The sequence below is a fragment of the Gopherus evgoodei genome, chromosome 9 (assembly GCF_007399415.2).
Source record: "Gopherus evgoodei ecotype Sinaloan lineage chromosome 9, rGopEvg1_v1.p, whole genome shotgun sequence".
NCBI lineage: Eukaryota > Metazoa > Chordata > Testudines > Testudinidae > Gopherus > Gopherus evgoodei.
In genome coordinates, this window is record NC_044330.1 from 89,802,821 (window position 1) to 89,822,266 (window position 19,446).

At 40.8% G+C, this 19,446-nt stretch overlaps 1 protein-coding gene across 1 annotated transcript in view; it reads right to left on the reverse strand.

Annotated features, from left to right (window-relative positions):
- ALG13 (ALG13 UDP-N-acetylglucosaminyltransferase subunit) overlaps positions 1-19,446 on the reverse strand; it is a 63,793-nt gene that overhangs the window by 25,088 nt on the left and 19,259 nt on the right. The window contains exons 8-22 of the mRNA XM_030574228.1: positions 18,455-18,538; positions 16,278-16,328; positions 15,069-15,115; positions 13,830-13,902; positions 12,659-12,740; positions 11,605-11,785; positions 10,848-10,923; positions 9,134-9,242; positions 7,260-7,324; positions 6,433-6,533; positions 4,170-4,297; positions 3,852-3,860; positions 3,033-3,270; positions 2,719-2,832; positions 2,362-2,518 (exon numbers count right to left, since the gene is read on the reverse strand). Coding sequence (XP_030430088.1) covers positions 2,362-2,518; positions 2,719-2,832; positions 3,033-3,270; positions 3,852-3,860; positions 4,170-4,297; positions 6,433-6,533; positions 7,260-7,324; positions 9,134-9,242; positions 10,848-10,923; positions 11,605-11,785; positions 12,659-12,740; positions 13,830-13,902; positions 15,069-15,115; positions 16,278-16,328; positions 18,455-18,538 — 1,515 coding nt within the window. The remainder of the gene's footprint in view (positions 1-2,361; positions 2,519-2,718; positions 2,833-3,032; positions 3,271-3,851; positions 3,861-4,169; positions 4,298-6,432; positions 6,534-7,259; positions 7,325-9,133; positions 9,243-10,847; positions 10,924-11,604; positions 11,786-12,658; positions 12,741-13,829; positions 13,903-15,068; positions 15,116-16,277; positions 16,329-18,454; positions 18,539-19,446) is intronic.

The following is a 19,446-nucleotide window of genomic DNA, read 5'->3' on the forward strand; positions in this document are numbered from 1 at the left end:
TATTCTAGGCAGGACACTATTTTTAGACAAAACATAAATGACCTGGGGAGTCATTCCCATTTTTGTCCATGCGCCCCTGGCCAACCTCAGCGAGGCCAGCCAGGAGCACCCATGACAGCAGCAGACGGTATGGAAGGATTGATAACCGTCATCACCAATTTTCAATTGCAGATGGTGATATAGGGCTGGTAACTGTCTCTGCTACCTTGCAAAGGCAAATGAATGCTGCTGTGTAGCACTGCAGTACCGCATCTGTCAGCAGCATCCAGTACACATACGGGGACACAGCGACATAAGGCTAAACAGGCTCCATGGTTGCTGTGCTATGGCGTCTGCCAGGGTAATCCAGGGAAAAAGGGCGCAAAATGGATTGTCTGCTGTTGCTTTCACGGAGGAAGGATTGAGTGACGACATTTACCCAGAATCACCCGCTACACTGTTTTGGCCCCATCATGCATTCGGATCTCAACCCAGAATTCCAGTGGGCGGGGGAGACTGCGGGAACTATGGGATAGCTACCCACAGTACAACGCTCCAAAAATCGACGCTAGCCTCAGTACATGGACGCACACCGCCGAATTAATGTGCTCAGTGTGGTCGTGTGCACTCGCTTTATACAATCTGTTTTAAAAAAACAGTTTCTATAGAAATCGGAGTAATCCTGTAGTGCAGACGTACCCTAACTAACTAAAAGGACTCTTGAGAGAGAGGAGCGGGAGCGTGTGGCATTTCTGGTGAGAGACACAGAAACAGGTCTGCTGGGAGTGTCTGAAGTTAGGGCCTTCCGCTTCCTCTCTGTCCAGTGAGGAGCATGTCCCTCTGATCTCTAAGCTCCCTGTTTTACCAGACAGCTGTGTAAATTTGGGCCTGGTCTACACTAGAAAATTAAGTCAGCTTAACTGTTTCATGCTGGGGTGTGAAAAATCCACACCCTCCGAGCAGCATAGTTAAGGTGACCTCCCCCCTCTGCTCCCCACCGAATTCTTCCATCGACTTAGCTGCCGCCTCTCGGGGAGACGGACCACCTACACTGACAGCATCTACACTGAAGTGCTGCAGCCCTGCCATTAAGTACGTCAAGTGAAGAGAAAATAAATATGAAAGAAAAAGTAATACAAACTAGATGGCTGAACATGAGAAATAATCCACTAATAGCTACAGGCAAACATACGGGAAGGATGGGAAAATGGGATGCACACACTCCTGCTAAACGCTACTGATTCTGAGTCTGAAAAGGAAGTTGTAGAATAATGTGTCTAAGTTGCTAACAAATGTTGTCTTCCAAGAACGCTGAGCAAATGTCATAAGTTGAGCCCAGAACAGAAGGCGGACTAAAGCATGGCTGCTGAAACACAGTCTTGAGTTTTTTCCTTCTCTTCTGGAATTTAAACACTGAAGATACCAATTATACCCCAAATCTATGTTCATGAAATTCATTACATCAAAATGGCCGTGGCAAAAAAATTCTGGAAGACAGGACAGCTGAATTCACAGTTGTCAACATTTAAGCAGTTTTATGCCTCAACTCCAGCCCATACAGTTAAATACTGACTGACTTTTTAGCACACTCCGTTTGGTTTAGTTTAAACCTACAACAGGATTTGGAAAAGCAAGTAGACTGATAAAAAGGATTATTTTTAAAGAGCAGACACCAAAAGGGCTAGGCTTCACAATGTGACTGGATGCTCAATTATTCCATTTTACTTGCAGAATTAAAAAAAAAAAAAAAAAGGCTTTTCATTTTGGATTGGTCTTAGTATGGGCAATAACTGCGCTTACATGCATCTGACAAATTGGGCACTCACCCACAAAAGCTCGTGCTCCAATATATCTGTTAGTCTGTAAGGTGCCACAGGACTCTGTCGCTTTGTGCTTACAAAGGGATTCACATACTGTCGTAAGTTTCATTTTATAGAAACTTGTGCAAAGAGGAGGAGTTCAGGAAAAAGTCAGTTTGGAGGTTGTTGCTATTTTCTTTTGCAGAAGAAAGTAGCTTCTGAGTGTTAGTGTGTTGTTCTCCAACATTACAGCCATTTGCCACGTAATACCACACATAAATGCAGATGTTGATGCAACAGGTGAGTGGCAAGACTTTCTGTAGAAAGTTGTAGGAAATTCGTAAGCGTTGAATCTCTATCATCTCTCTTTACAGTTTTCATCGTTTATTTAACTAAGAGATTCTAAGTAGAACATGGCAAACAAGAGGAGAGCTCCCTTCCACATCTTTCAAAGCTGCACATCCAAGTCTGAAAAGCCTACTGCAGGAAATATGAGCTACCCACCCCAACACTGTACATTTGTACAGGACTTCCTTTTCATTTTGGCAAACATTTCTAAATGAACTTCTAGCTCATGACTTACTGGTAAAGCAGGAAAAGCGGCCTCATCTCCTTCTTCAATCTCATAGAAAGTTATAGTTTCTTCCAAACCCTGAGGCTCCTCCCCTGTCTCTGGTACAAATCCGTACTGACATTCCTTATTGACACACTGCATTTGACGACGACTACGGCTATATGAACTTTAGAGAAAAAAGTCAAGACACAGACAGGGGTTTAAGCATATTTCCATTATTAAATTTTAATTATACCTTTTTGAAATGCCTTTACATACATTGGCAGAAGTGCTTTTTACCCACTGTTCAGTATCATGCCATTTTGAAAGCTTATTTTCCCCTTATTTGTAGTACAATGTTTTGTAAAGAAATTTATACTCACTTACCGGGACCTATAGGAGAAATTGTCATAGCTCTGATAACATCTCTTCCCTGGACCAGGATAGAATGCTATTTGAGGGCTAATCATGTTGTTCCTGTTTATAAATCGGGCAGATCCCCTAAGATTAAAGGAGTACAAAAACAGAACACACACACACAAAAAATCCAGTTACCAAGAAGTGCCTACAGATTCTTTCAGATGAAACTCACCTGTAGGGTCATCTATTAAATAATACTTGAAGATTAGCTAGGGCCAGAACTGTGGGAGACCTAACAGGAAATGAATACTAGTCTTTGTCAGGGTTCCAAGGCTTCATACCTGGGCATTCCATATCCCCTGCCATGCCTCTGAGGAGAATTCTGAGGACGGTAGTGATCATAGGATGCCATATTCCCACAACTTTGAGAGCAATTAATTGGAGAAGAGCGACCTGAAGGAACATTGTGCTGTAGACGGGGTGGAAGAACTGGCTGACCCCTACTATAAGCCACTGTCATGTAAACTTCCTTCCCCCGGACTTTCTTAAACAATCTCTTCCGTGATTTCATATCCATTTCTGCAATTTCAAAGCAGCACAGAAAAAAATAAGGGTGGGGCGAGAGTGGAAAAGACGAGTTAGGTCTGTTAAACATCCATACGGATCTACATGACTATCTTAAATAGAGAAAGAAGTCAAACTCCAGAGGTACATTCAGATGATAAAGTAGTGCTAGACAATTCCATATGAAAAATTCTGTAAGTTAATATTTGGATATGGAATATAGGGGAAAAAAAAACCACTCATCCACCCATAAAAGTGCAACCAAGTGTGTGAGCTTATTAAAATACTAATTTAAGCCTTTAGAGGTAGATGAGCAGAATGTTTAATAAGCTTCCTATGCACAGGATGGCCTCCCAGTTTTGGCTAGGCCAAGCCAGTACTCTCATCATTCCAACCCCTCCCTGAAGACCTTACTTTGACTCGTTCCCTATGGGAATCACAATTATAAAACCCTTTATTAAATCAAGAAGCACACAAATCTACACTGCTTTACTATGGAACTGTATCACTGTAGCCCTGCCCCTGCTCATTTCATGCCCACTCTGCTGTTACCATCATTCTTATAACAAATTAGATAATCTCTTTGGTGACGGGACCTGACATTTCTACATTGTCTGTGAAGCGCTTTACAGCCTCTTGGAAGTTTTAAATACTAACTTTAACACACATTCTCAATGGTTTTGCTATTTGTAAGTGCCTCAGCAAAATACTCATCAGAAGTTCAACTACCTCCATTCATCCCCTCTCCAAAGATGAGTTTTCCTCAATCATTCCCCCTTAAAGTGAGTTTTATATTACCAAATGAATTCAATCATATCCAATATCTGAAGACTGCTACAAACCTCCTTCATTCCCCTAACAAAACAACAACAAACAACAAACAGGAAAGATTCTTATTGAAACCGTGTACAAACCTATTTCTGAAACATAGCCGCCTGCTATTTTCTGATAGTTTCCTCCTTTTCGATTGGGAACCACATTCCATGCAGGGACAGGTGTCACTTGTGTCACTGGTTTTAAGTTTGCCAATGGAACAATATGCCTACATGAAAAATACTAATGTAAGTAGTGCCACAGGAATTCATGCTAATGCAAGTCAGTGTCTTTTATAAACATACAACTAAGGGTAGCATAAAATCCCTCTTTACCCTGTAAAGGGTTAAAAAGCTTAGATAACCTGGGTGGCACCTGACCAAGAGGACCAATAAGGGGAGAAGATACTTTCAAATCTGCAGGGGAAGGTTCGTCTGTTTGTCTCCTGGAGTCAACAAGGAAACAGGGAAGGGAAAACATATCTCCTTAAGCCATATCTGAACTAAGCATCTAGTCTTGCAAAAATAGTAAGTAATAGCAAAGAAATTTGTTAAATTACCTTTTGTTTTAGCTTGTGAATTTTCCCTGTGCTAAGAAGGAGGTTTATCCCTGTTTTTGTAACTTTAAAGTTTTGCCCAGAGGGGAAATCCTCTGTGTTTGAGTCTTTTGTTATTCTGTAAGGTACTTACCGTCCTGATTTTACAGAGGTGATTCTTTTACCTTTTCTCTAATTAAAATGCTTTTTAAGAACCTGATTGATTTTTCATTGTTCTTAAGATCCAAGGGTTTGGGTCTGTGTTCACCTGTAGCAATTGGTGAGGATATTATTCTCAAGCCTTCCCCAGGAAACAGGGGGTGCAGGGTTTGGGGGAATGCTTTTTTTTGCGGGGGGGGGGGGGGGAATAGGACTTCAAGTGGTCCTTTCCCTGATTCTTTGTCTAAAATCACTTGGTGGTGGCAGCATACTGTTCAAAGCAAGGTGGAATTTGTGCCTTGGGAAAGTTTTTAACCTAAGCTGGTAAAAATACGCTAAGGAGATCTTTCATGCGAGTCCCCACATCTGTAGTTCAGAGTGAAGAAGGAACCCTGACAGTGCCACATTAGAGAAAAATATGATTGCCATCAAGTGTGATCAGATCTTATTGAACAGATTCTTCTTTAAAAAAGAATATAAAAAAGACAGACAGTTTAGAAGTGTATGTACAGCTGTGTTAGCCAAACCCAGGGGACAGTTTAAATAGGTGAAAAAGCGTTATATCGAACTTGCTTTGATCCATCAGAGTGAGCAGCGCCCCCCCCCGGAGCACTGCTTTACCGCATTATATCCAAATTAGTGTTATATCAGGTTGTGTTATATTGAAGTAGCAGTGTATGGCTTTTTATCATTCCAATCCATGCGTATAGTAATCTTACTCTGAGATTTTTCAAAGACAGATGAGGGTGAAACAAGACGCCCCCTGCTATAGGTATGTAACTTGCATCAATGGCAAATTCATCCTTTAGGGACAGACCCAGTGTCAGAGGCAGAATCATCCCTGTAACAGCACTGGTAACATGCATACTATTGTAAAATTTGTACACGAGTCAATCTCTCTCTTCCCTTTTTAAAAAAATTTTTTGATCCCAGCATTATCTTGGTTTTCAGAGACTAGCCAGCTACTCTCAGGATTGTTTTTAATTCATCTTTAATCCAGTCTAACTCCTGTACACTGATTAACTCAAGGGCATGCTGCAATACCTGTTACTTATAACAGGCATACAGCACCAGAGTTGCGTTTTTTTATCTTAAAGATAATCAATCTGTATTGTTATCAGAGGTAAATTTGGGATGTGCCAACAAGTGGCATTTTTGGTTGATGTGTGACTTATCTTATGTCATTCACAAAACTCCCAAAATTAAGGAGGAGGGGCAAGGAGAATTGTCAGAACAAAACTTCAAGGACTAAAAGCAACCCGTTATTTAGCTGCGATGCAAGTCCCACTCCTAAAAAGTTCTAGAAGCCAGTTGTGTAGACTCATTGTTCACCATGAACTCAGCCCAACCAGCAGGAAACGCTTCTGTTTTCTATCCACATGGTAGGTAGATTATACCTGGAATGTTTTCAGTGAAAACCCAAGAGGTGTTACTCCTGCCATCTGCTACTGGCGAAATGGTAGCTACTGCCAAGCTGTTAAACTGGTAAGGAACTGGGTCTGGTTTTTATATTTTATATTCTGAAAAGAAACTGAACCCAGAGTTTCAAAACATTCTGACAGCCACAATTTAAACATCTGTTGGGGGAGAGGTGTGTATGTGCAGACTCAACAAAAAGGAGGATTTCAGCAAATGAGACACAGCTCTAAGGCTGTCTCTAGATTGCTTACTTTTCTGCCAGCTCCTCAATGAACACGGTCACCATGTTGCCATCATGTCCAACTTCCTGGATATGAGCATTGTAGTACTTACCCCCAGGCTCCAGACGAACCTGAGGAGGAAATAAAGGGGGAGTAGGTAAACACAAATGGTCACACGTTAATGGTGCTCTGGTTCCCCCCCAACAGCTGGTAACATAAGAGCTGTTTTCATGCTGCTCACAGATCACTGAGTTAGCTTGAGAGTCTTGGAATACCTCAACCCAGCACTCCCTGCTCTACTCAAAACAGAGACAGAAGAGTGGACAGCACAGGGAGACACACTGCAGGAACAGATACAAACAATGAGAAAAAGAATAAGAGAAACCCTCATGGATGGAAGAAAGGCAGGGAGGGGACAGATCAGAACCAAAACTGCCTTGTACGATTCAACAACTAAACTAAACAGGACCCATTGCACTAGGCACTGCAAAACACAGAACAAAAAGAAATTTGTCCATCTTTCATCACTGTTCTGCTGAGGTTTGCGTACAGTGCCCGTCACTGTGGCATCTGTGTATTTCAAGAGTTCAGTCTTAAACTCCTCTACTTTCAGGATTTATAGCACTGGTTCATGGTCAGCTTTCAGGCACCCTTCCCATGGACTATCTAGTGTTCGTTTGGAATTTACAGAAAGTTATAATTTAAAAAAAAAGTAATTTCAGATGACCTCATCATATTTAATCGCTATAAAAAGAGAAGTCTCTGAAGAACCTGAGTTCAGATGTATATTAAGTCATAAAACTTATTTAAGGCAACTTTAATAATTTACCATTACTGAATCTGCTTCGAGTACTAACCTGACATTTGTCTCCTAAATAGTATTGTCTCCCAGCAAACACCATGTAATCAGTTTTTTGAAGTTCTACAAGAGATCCAAGTGAAAGTTTAAACTAGGTACTGTTCTTCATTTTTTACTTATTACCCAGAATTGCACTCAAGGGAACCAAGTATTATAGGCTGAAACGAGTGAATTATCTCCTGTATTTTCCTGGACATTATGTGAGCACTCTGAACTACCAAATGAGACCAGTAGTCCCTTCCAAGGCTTGAGCACTAGGGAAATGTTGCACTCTCCCCACAACTTGGGATGCCACTAAACAGTGACAACTCCCATATGACTGAGAGCAGATGGGCTTTGGAGGAAAAAATTGTGCCTCCCAGATTGGCTTGCATGCCAAAGAATCCCAAAGCACTTTACAAAATTCATTTGCAACAGGATCACTTTGCTCCTCACTGAAATTCAGTCCCTTCTGGGACCAGTGTGCAGCAATCCTATCTGGCCCAAAATTTCTATAAATAAAGAATGTCCCTTTCTTCTGAGTTAGCACTGAGGCTATGTGTAGTTACACATCACAGGGAAAAGCAGGCTGCATCCACACCGGTGTGTAGCTACATGCATCAGTGAAAGGCTCTGGCAGGGGGGAGGCAGTAGGGAACTGCTAGAGTCTCCCTCTTCCTGCCAGAGCCTTTCCTTGCTGTGAGAAAAGGCTCTGGCAGGCTCTTGCAGCAGAAAAAGGCTCCAGCAGTTGGGGGGGGGGGGCAGGGGCACCATTGTAGACAGGAGAGGCACTGCGTGTGCAAGTAGAGATCCATGCAGGGTACATACACACAGGGTTCAGGCATGTCTTCACTCTACTTGCCTAAGCAGCACCTCACTGTCTACACTACTAATACCCGTGCTAGAGGTATATACATATTCTATACGTCACCAAAAGGGGCATTCAGCGTAGCTATACTGAGAGTCAAAAGCCCAGCCAGGAATTAGGGGCTGCTGTGTTGATGGAAGAGATGAAAACACCAAATGCTGACCAACTGTGATCATTTTGCAAGGCGGGATATATCTGGATAATTGTAATGTACTTAAATCTCCCTGACAGGAAAACTCTGAAAAAAAAGTTATTCTTCCCTTATCACTCCTAAACTTCTGTACAGCGCTGCTGCACACTGGGAACTGGCTGCTCTGTTTAGTCCCAGAAAGGACTGAACTGAATTTCAGTGAAGAGTGAAGTGAACCCACTGTTGTACTCACAATTTGGGGTTCTTTGGCATGCAAGATGAGATGTGGGGTGAGTAACATTTCCCTAGTGCTCAAGCCCCTGGACAGTTGGGGAGGAAGGGACCAATTGTCTGATTTGGCAGTTCAGAGTGCACACTAACCGCTAAGTGACCCTCATCCTTTACTGTTACTCTGAACCCAAAACGCATTTATGGAATACGAGCCTTTGTGCAGACACTGCTACCATAAATTAAAAAAATTAGGCCCCCAATTTTACATTTGAACACTATCTGAAAATAGCATTATAAGACGATGCTCTGCTATTGCACTTAGCTTTCCTGAAATCACACATTTTCTAGTCCAGAACCAATATATTTTCCTCAACAGAACAGATTTCAGGAGCATGGACAGACGTCATATAGGATTGGAAGTACTCTGCTGGTTGCTTAGAGATGAGAATAAGAAGTTCTGGCTGGTAACAGGATGTATGCTGCACAGATATGTTTGCTGGATTAGACAATGCCCTTACATTTCCGGTACGTGTCTATTTGCCCAAGCCCCTGTGCAGGTCCAACATATTTTACAGACTGATTTACAAGTAACCTCATTGAGCCTCAATAAAACTTACTGTTGGCCAGGAATTCACAGAATATACAAATGGTTTTTTTAAGGTACCTTTTCTGCTGTCCAACCAAACATCAAACTCTACATTTCGATAGATCTCAGGGTCCAGGGCTTTTAGTACTTTATAGGGAAAAGGCATCTTTGACGGATTTTCTGGAGGCTAAAAACAGAGTTAAAATGGACTACAATTGAAAGTGTTGTAAATATATGGCACACTTTTCTTTCCTTGCAGAGGTTCTAATTATTTTAAACAAGCATATACACTGTCTTCCCTGCCTCTTTCAGTTCCACTATGACATGTAATTAGTTTGTTTCAAGTTCAGAATCTAAGAAGAATATGAACAAGTCTTTAGGTACTATGGATTCTGACGCTTGAAGACAAAGCAGATAAATAAAAATCACGTTGAAGAAGCTGACCACAGACTCTATATTGATCTGCTTGATTTTAGGATAGAAAGTTTTTAGTTACTAGGTAAAAATAGGGAAGGAAAAAACTAGTGAGGGCTGACTTTCAGAAGCTGCTGACCACACAACTCCAAATCAAAGTCAATGAGTGTGTGTAACACACACACACACACGGCTTGGCTACACTTGCGAGTTACAGCACATTAAAGGAGCCCCGGGCACACTAGCTCACTATGCATCCACATTGGCAAGGCATGTAGAGCACTCTGACTCCACGGCTAGAGCACTCCTGGTACTCCACCTTGGCGAGCAGAATAACATTTGATGCGCCCCCACAGGAGTGCCCCAGCATCAGTGTGAATGAGGTGTTGCATTACTGCACTCTGATCTGCCTCTGGAAACATGCCACAATCCCCTTAAGTCAAGTGGCCACTCTTGTCATTGTTTTGGATATGCCCTTTGAAAGCTCCATTTGACAGCCTGCTGCTTATCTGCTCTGAGACAAAGCAAACATTACTGTGGAATGGTGTGTGAGAGAGAGAGAGAGGGGCGGGGGCAAAAGAGGTCTGCTGCTGTCTGAATTTACAAGACAGCATGCTGACATGCTCTCAGCCCCCAAAAAACCCACTCTCCCCCCCATATACACCACACACACACACTCCCAGTCACACTCCACCTCTCCCCCCATTTGAAAAGCATGTTGCAGCCACTTGCATGCTGGGATAGCTACCACAATGCACTGCTCTCTCTGTGGCTGTTGCAAGAGCTGCTAATGTGGCCATGCCAGTGCGCTGTCAGCTGTCACTGTGGACAGACTGCAGTGCTTTCCCTACTGCGCTGTACGAAGGCTGGTTTAACTTAAAGCGCTCTACAGCTGCAGGTGTAGCCATGCTCTTACACACCTCCTTGAATGTTAGTTAGAGCAGTGTTTTGAGCCAGGCCTGGTAAAATTGAACAACAGCACTATTCATGTGCCTAAAATAAAATTAGATTAAATAAGAAAATTAGAAGGTTTCTAGGTAAGAGTCCAGATGAGGGCTTGTTTGCCAAATACTGTTTTTTAAATTTGTTGGGTTTTTTTTTTTTTTAAAAGCTAGCTGAAGAACAAGAGTCTCAGAAATAGAGCCTTTTATCATATAAAAAGCTCAACAATTAAATTTAAAAGAAGAGATAAAGAACACCAGGGTTAAAAACTAAACATGCACATGTAAGATGGAGGAAATTAAAAAAAAACAAAAACAAAACAGGTGTAAATCCCCAAAAGCAGCATTTCGAATAGGAAGGGCTGATTCAACCTTAATTACAGTATCATGAACACTAATGAGAAAGAATTAAAAGGATTCTCCCTTAATTGCCAAACCTTTGCCTCTTCAGTGCCTTGTTTGAGTTTATCTTCAGGTGGGTTGTCAGTATCATTGCCATCCCAGTCTTCCACTCTAAGCAATTTAAAAATAGGATTACAAAATACAGTGCAAGATTTCTGGCCAGCACTGAAATCAACAAGATCAAACTGGTTGAATGACTTAATAGAAGAACCATGGTGCCATCAAGTGATAAGATACAAGCCAGAACTTAAAGACTATTATAATGTAGTACAACAAATATGAAGTTTCGCACATGCAGCACTCAAAACACGCTAAACCTTTTCCTGACTGTAAATGAAATGATCTCTCCCCCAGTCACTTCAGTTCAGGTCTTCCATGCAGTGGCAGCTAACATTGTTTTATGTTTAAGGAAGGGTCAACTCAGTTCCATTCTGCAAACTTCAAGACTCCTTCAGTTGTTCCACTTATGGGCATTAAAGGAATTAAAGTATAATAGTTTCTCGCTAAAGTAAGCCAATGATTCTGATTACTCATTATTTGTTCAGCAAGAAGGTGCCATCTGACTATAGCCAGTGGGAAAGGTTGCTGCTCAACCACCTCACTTCCCAGTCCCAGGGAAAGCAAGCTGCTTTTTCCACAATGTGCTTACACTCTGGCTCAGTACAATGACATTTGAAAATGGACGCAGATGTTCCATGTGGCAGCTCAGAACACAACTAGTAGAACTAGTCCCTCCAACACCTTTAAGTGATCAGGTACCCTTCACAGGATATTTTGTTTTTAATCTAATACCTCCTTTCTGATGAAGTTTTGGACGCTTTCTCGGGAAGGCAATCAAAGTTTGCATCCTCACTTCCAACAGAGACACTGTTTCTGTTCTTTTTGGCCCCACTTCGAAACATCTCAACTGCAGTTCTCAATTCCTCCTCATCCATGCCAAACACATCTTTGTACAGGATCTCGTACAAGACAGCTGGGCAAACAAACAAAGCACACAGAACCCAATGACTTGGTGCCAGACAGATGACCTTAGACTAGCGGATGTGCACTTTGTGGACTTTCACAACATACCAATTACACTAAACTCCATTAATAATGGTTAATGAACTTTCCACTTTCTTCTCCCTTCAGCACCCCCTCCTCTCGAGAAAGAACGTTGTTGATAAGTACGTATATACTCCATCATAAGCCGGTTTGTTTATAAGTTGACACCCCCTCCCAAAGATGGATAAGTAAAAATGGAAAATTTTTATAACCCCTTCATAAGCCGACCCTATAATTCAGGGGCCAGCAAACTTTGGCTCCCAGGCCATCAGGATACGACACTGGCGGGCTGAGATGGTTTGTTTACCTTGATTGTCCGCAGGCACAGAGGTAAACCTAAGTAAACAAAGTGTCGTGGCGCACCAGGTGCTTACCTTGATGGGCTGGGACAGCAACTGGTGGGGAAATGGACCCCCACACTCTCCCCATCCCATCCCTTCCCATCTTATCTGGGGAGGATGTCTCTGGCCTAGCCACAGGCTGCTCCCACAGGCCAGGCCGAGTGGGGCAGCTGCAGCTGCCAGCCCCAGAGCTGCAACTGCTTTGGAGGCTGGGGGGAGAACAGTGTGGCCAAAAGCAGAGAGACTCTGGCCCAGCCTCTTCCCTTCTGTCTCTGCTGCCTCTCCTTGCTCCCTCTGTTGGGGAGGTGGGGCGGGGCTGTGTCCCACCTCTCCCTCTCTATCCCATTCATAAACCGACCCCCTTCCCTAGTGCTTCCCTTTTTTACTAAAAAAATTCAGCTTATGAACAAGTATATATGGTACTTCACATACTCTATTAAAAATAGTGTGAGTTAATTTACCCTGGCAAACAGCAGCATCTGCCTGAAATTGTTTTGTATACACAGAGTCGTAATGGCCGTTACTGGAACAACACAGCAAGATCTTGGGGAAAAAAAAATAAAACCAAAAAGCTTTGAGGAAGAAATGAAAGAAAACCAAAAACATTTTCTATTTGATGTTCTAGCGCACGACTACAAATTCTTTACTTATTCTTAGGCTAGTGCTTTAATTCACTGTCCAAACAATGGGTATGCTTAGTATAAATACAGTGTTAGAAACAGAGCTGATCCCTATAAAAGGGATTGTAACAAGTGTACAAATAAGTTTGCCTATTACCCACATGAACACTGTTTAGTCATCTCATGAACTGTTGAAGGTCAACTATGAGAGACTTTACTGTGAGTCAGCTACCTTATGAACAACTAATGGTCTAGAAGTTAAATGCCAATCAATCAATCACTCTTACATTTAGAATCTCCAAACTGCAAAAACTTATTGGCCCACCAGTATCAAACTACAGGAAAAGCTATTTCACAAGGAAAAGCTAACTAAATACAGAACTTTCCCTACACCCTTTAATTGTGTCAAAACCTCAAGTAGGTTTAGACTATCTACTGCTGTACTAATAATGCACCACCCACAAAAATCAAGCTAATTAATTTATATTCAGGAGGGAAAAAATACACCCCAAAAAACCCCAAAATCTTGTCTGCTCTCTTTTGGGGGTGGGAGAAGAGTGCCCTTTCTTCACTCATATATTTGTCTAATCTTGCCACTTTCCCTTTGTTCATAAGCAACTCAATCCAAGTGTCTCATTCTAGCTAGTGAGATTAAAAAATAGCCACAGAGGACTGTATTCAAGAACCCTCACTCCAGAAAAGCTAAAGTTGATCAAATGGGAAGAGTCCTGGGCTCTAATATTATAACTCCTGCAGCCAACAGGAACTTAGTCTAGCAAAAGATTAACTATTGTGCAAATGAGAGTATTCAGCTGTGAATGAATGAAATAATTCATTTGTGGAGCATTAGCCTTGTTGAAATTAGCATTGTTTTTGTTTTTTTAAGTGTGCAAAATGTGCAGACTTCACTGGAGTTACAAGAGCAAAACTGAAGAGACAAGCTCATTAGAACCGAGTGAAATTAGAGTTATCTAGGAGTGGGAGGGCAGAAAATTCGCTCACATCTCCTTACCTTGTCTTCAAAGCCATTGTTTGTAGCATAGGTAGGTGGCTTTCCAGGGTACCGGTACAGAATAAAGTCTCGACTAGGCAACAAGAGAATTGAAAGAGCACGCGTTTAATGCAAATACTTGTTATGAAGACGTTTGAAGAGAATAGTCTGGAGAATCCACTGTTGGTTAACAGAAAATGGAAGCAGAATATTTTTCCTAACAAGTGAATGTCAATATAAAATTTAAGCAATAACTAAATTTACAAAATGGAACCATCTACTTGAAATAAGAAATAAATATTTGGTAAAACCTACAGTGTCTGGTTCCAGATAATAAAGATCTTATGAGGTCAGGTATTTCCGACCTCAAGACAGATTGCTCTGATAGTGAAGCAATTAACTCTAAATGAAGTAGTTCCAAAAGGGTTAAAATCTTAGTACAGGCTGCCATTAGAATGTTGTAGAAGTCTAACTGTTCATTTTGGACTGGAACAGGATGCAAAGTGTTTTAGAGTCTCTGCCATTAGGCTCCTAAACTGTTTGTTCAGAAGTGGCAGTATATATATATATATATATATATATATATATATATATATATATATATATATTTTAAAGCAAAACAGTGCTTGCAGTAGATTCAAATGTCAAGTGAAATCATAATTTATTTTAAATGCATTTCTAGGCTTACACTCTGCACAGCACTTCCCACTTCCTGAATTTTCAAGGACACCTCATATAGTGAGCACAGTTTTACTTGTGTGTTGGCAGTTAACTTACATAGCTAGCATTAGATGTTTCCAGTGCACACAACTCCACATCACTTCCCATCAGTAAGTCTCTCACTGTAAACTTTTTTTTTTTTTTTTTAAGTAAAGATTTCAGTGCAGACTGAAGGCTCTGTGAATTATCAGAGGGTAGTATTGCCTGGGCAGCAGCAATGAAACCCTCCAATAGTCAGGGTTAGCTCAATCTCCATGGCCACCAGGTCTTTGCCCTCTTGTGAGACTTAACAATGATGCCAATTCAGTACGTTTCAGGATGTGGGATCCTCCTTACCTGGAACTGGTTTGCAGCCACCCATTCATGTAATAAACATTGAATGGCAGTCACTCCTAAGCCAAGCTGGCATCAAAACTAGATCATAATGGTCCCTTCTAGCCTTAAAAAAAAAAAATCTATGAATCAAGAGATTCTGGGCCTCACAGCTAGCAGCCTCAGCCATTCACAGCACAATTTAAAAAAAAGAAAGGAAGAACTTACTTATAGATTAGTGATAGAGCGCTTATCTCCAATTGGCCAGCACTTTCCTAAGTGTATAAAAATATTTTGATATCATGTTAGCAGGTACAAAAATAACTGTTCTTCATCAAATCTGTAATGGAGCTGACCACTGACCCTGCACTGCAGTACTTGGAACTCTATACTGGCTCTCACTATACCATTACTAGAGCTAGTCAACATTTTTCGTGATTTTTTTTAAAAAGCATTTTCTGAGCAGCTCTAACTACTGGGTAAAATTCTTAGCCCCTATCTTCAAAGCTCTAAAAGTCTCAAACCAAGCTCTATAAAAGGAGTACATCTAAATATACTGTCCTCTGCAATAACTGTTTTATAGGGACAAGGAGAAGGGTTTACTCCTCAATCTTTAAAAGTTAGTGCTAACTGTAAAACCCCTCAGAAACTGCCTTAAAAATACTTAGGTGGGCACTGAAGAAAACCCACTGAGAGAGAGAGAATATCAATGTGAAGTGATTATATACTCCTCAAATACTTCAGTTCCATCTTTTGCAAAAATTTTGATTCCTTCTACATCTGGAAATTTGTAAAAACATGAGGGTTCCTGAAGAGAATATCACTGACATGGGACAATTAAGTATTCAATTTTTGGCCAATAATCCTGGGCAGAGTTGCAGCTACACTCTACTAGCTAGATCGGTAGCAGTTTCAAAATATTTCTTTGATAAAAATACTAAATTTGCTTTAGATACTCTTGTTTCCTGCTCATGTTCACTAGTTAAAAATCTTCAAAGAAACAATAAGTTTAAGAAAGAATGCCGGTTTTCCCCCAAAATCTGGAAAAACAAAGCAAAATTTGTCAAACATTTGCTATGATTATGCACCCAGTTTTGTAACAGTCTTTTAAAGGTCCAAGCTGATAGGACCAAAGTTTGATTCCCTCAGGTTAAGTTACATTAAATTACATTGTTGTGGTTTGAAAATGCCCCTTTTTTGCCCACAAGCAAGAACTAAGGTCCCCGCCATCAGATCCAGAGTCCTACTGCACTCACACAGCATCCTATTGAAATCAACAGGGCTCAGTTCAGGTGCAAGAGTCCACCTATGTGGATCTGACAGCAGGACTGAGGTAAAAGTTAGCAGGAAGAAGAGAAATAACATTCAAACCCACATTCCAGCAAACAATCATGAGCTTTTTTGGGCTCAGCCTCAGGAATATGAATCTAGCCTTACCTTTGGATCTCCCAGCCGTTCCAGATATTTTTCAAATGATCCTTCCACATACTTAAAAAGAAGATATAATTGATTTAATCAGCTGCATATCGTTACTAAATCTGCTGGAAACATTAAGAGTCAGAATTTGCTCTTCGTATTTAAAGAGTTTAGAGGAAAACTGAAAATTTCTCTCTTATGTGTATTACCGTAGTGCCTAGGAACCAAGTAATGGATCAGGACTACATTGTGCTAAGTGATGTACAAACAGATAGTCCCTGCTCCAAGGAGCTTACAATTTAAGTATAAGACAACAGATTGAGACAGACAGTTGGGGACGGGAGGACTACAAAGAAACAATGAAACCATATCGGTCAACTTTAAAGCAGTGGTCTTAGCACAACAGCCTTCAAGTTCGTAAGACAAGTAGCCTTCCTGATCATGAATGATTTCTCCCTTTTCCCTACATTTAGGAACAATTGCATATGTATGTGCTTAGTAACGGAGGTAACTTCTTGCTGAAAAGCTATTTTATCTATACGAACTAGATCAAATGGAAACCCCCCCTCACAAAGTCAGAATTATAGCAGTGTTTCCTCAAACATATTAAGGAAGCACATGGGAATGTCGTATCATATATAAGGTCTGGAAGGTCGAGACATCATGCACATGAACAACTAGATGTACAATTTGGTTCTATCTGGGTCTAATGCTTTGGTCTGAAAATAGTTTAATTTTAACAGTTTACCCCACCTGCTGCCATTCTGTGCATTGCAGAAGTGACTTTTCAAGCACGTTTGTTTTTAAATTGCAAGGTAACAATTTTAGCTATTATCAAATTTTATATCTACTCCTCTAGTTGAAAAGGGATAGCTTAAGGTTGGAAAAGGTAGATATCCTAAAATACATGTGTGCAAAAATACTAGCATTGCTCACCCCAGCCCTTCCTCCTGAGGCCAATACATTAAATGCCACCTTGTTTGCCTTACCCAATAAGAGAGAGAGATAGTAAAGATCTTGGCTGCTCTGTATGGAAGTTAAAACATCACAGCAATAATTGTGAGTAGTAATTTGTGCAAGTGCTGGTCACCAAAAAAGTCTCTTATCTCACTATTATGCAACATGTTTGAGTCAGTTGGATGTCTCCCTCCACCCCAGTGGTAGCTGCATTTAAGTGGGGGTGTGTACAAAGCACTTAAATATCACTTGATGTGAAAGGCTGTATTATAATACTAAAAGAAGCTAGTTTATTGTTTTATCCACAAAATAGATAGCATTTAAAATTGTTCCCTTCGGATGCAGGGAAAGCCATTCGTGAATTAGAGTTCAAACAGCCAGTAGAGTAGAGTATTCAGAATGCTCTTCCAGAACCAAGTTGTTTCAAAGCAGTCACAGGACCTGTCTATACTGGTAAGTTTACCTGGATCAGTGGTTGTCAGCAACATGGTACATCATCATCAGCAACAAGTACATTTCCTAATATTCAGCAGTATTGTAACAAACTTGAGGCTAGGTATATAAAGACACTGCAGTTGCCGGCAGGGATTGAATTTGTGATCTTCTGAATGAAAACCACAGACCTCTATCACTTCAGTTAAAGTAGAGTCTTCACTGGGTGAAAACAGCAGGCTTCTACAGTTGAAGTCATCCACTGAAAGTGTACAGTGACATTAAAGCACGTATAACACCACAGTTAAAGAAAGAGCCATGCAGCATTCCACTGTCCTTAGAGATGCAGGTTTTACTTCAAATTGTATAGTTTCACAGACAAGAAGTTTCAGTTTCACAAAGATAGCTTATTAATGTTTATACAGTACTGTAATCACAGTTACTTAAGATGAGAGATCAGATGTTTAGAATAAATGTATATTACCTTTTACAAATAAGAATGTTGTGCCATATAAATATATTTCCAAGGGTTAGAAACAAATCTAAAGTTGACTAGAAGCTAATGGACAGTATACAGAGTAAGGCAAATGAGAAAGCATTTTACCCTCAACTTCTCATCTTGCTTAGTACTAGTTTCAACCTGTGCTTGGTCAAAACTTAGAAACTAAAAACAAAAAACAAAGTACAGTGAAATGTAGGTTTTCAGGGCACAGATCTATATAAATAATATGTTTACATATAAACACACCCATTATTTACTAAGCGTACACATAAAACTTTGCATATCATAAATACACAAGTCTACTTACAGATTCAAAGTTATGTTGGTTTTCCCTCATAAACGAAACACAAGCCTTCCTGACTTCCATATGATGGATTTGACAAGCAAACAGCTAGAAAACAAACAAACAAAAAAAGTGTTAAAAAGCACTGACATGAAAAGTTTGCAGCTAATTTTTAAGTTACACTTTACTCTAAGGCTCCCTTTACATATAGTTTTACATCAGTGGTTCTTAACCAGCAGTCCAGGGCCCCCTAGGGAGTCATGGGCAGGTTTCAGGGGGGTCCTCCAAGCACAGCCAGCATTAGAATCACTGGGGCCCAGGGCAGAAAGCTGGAGGCTTGCTGCCTGGGGCGGAAGCCAAAGCCTGAGCAACTTAGCTTTGCAGGGACTCTGTGGCATGGAGCTCCAGGCAATTGCCCTGCTTGCTGCCCCCTAACACCAGCCCTGGCTTCTATATGCAGAAAATCAGTTGTTGTGGCACAGGTGGGCCACAAAGTTTTTATATCGGGGCAGGGGGATGGCTCTGGAAGAAAAAAGGTTGAGAACCCCTGGTTTACATTACAAGGTGACTATATTATAAGCACGTTACAGACCTGAACACCACATACTATAGGTAATTATAAGCACACCATTAGATGATAGTTGTAATCAACCTTTAGACCCTTGGACTAAGTGTATAGAAAGTGATTATAGTCATTTAATAAAACCTTTTACAAGCTACTTATAAATAGAACCTCAATATACAGCATGATCCTTTTTGGCTACATATCTGTGCCTTATGGTATTTGCCCATACATTTTTGAGTGGAAGAATTTGAAGATGCTAAAGGAAAATAAATGATTGTTAATTAGGTAACCACTGGTAGAATATTAGTTCAAATGAGAATCTTTAACCCAACCTTTGGCAGCTGGGATAAAAGGTAAACTAGACCCCAGCCACAGCTCATTTTGCAAACCTAGAACTAACCCACAGTTGTGTAAGGGACAGAGCAGAACTAGAAACTTTTATCTAACTCCT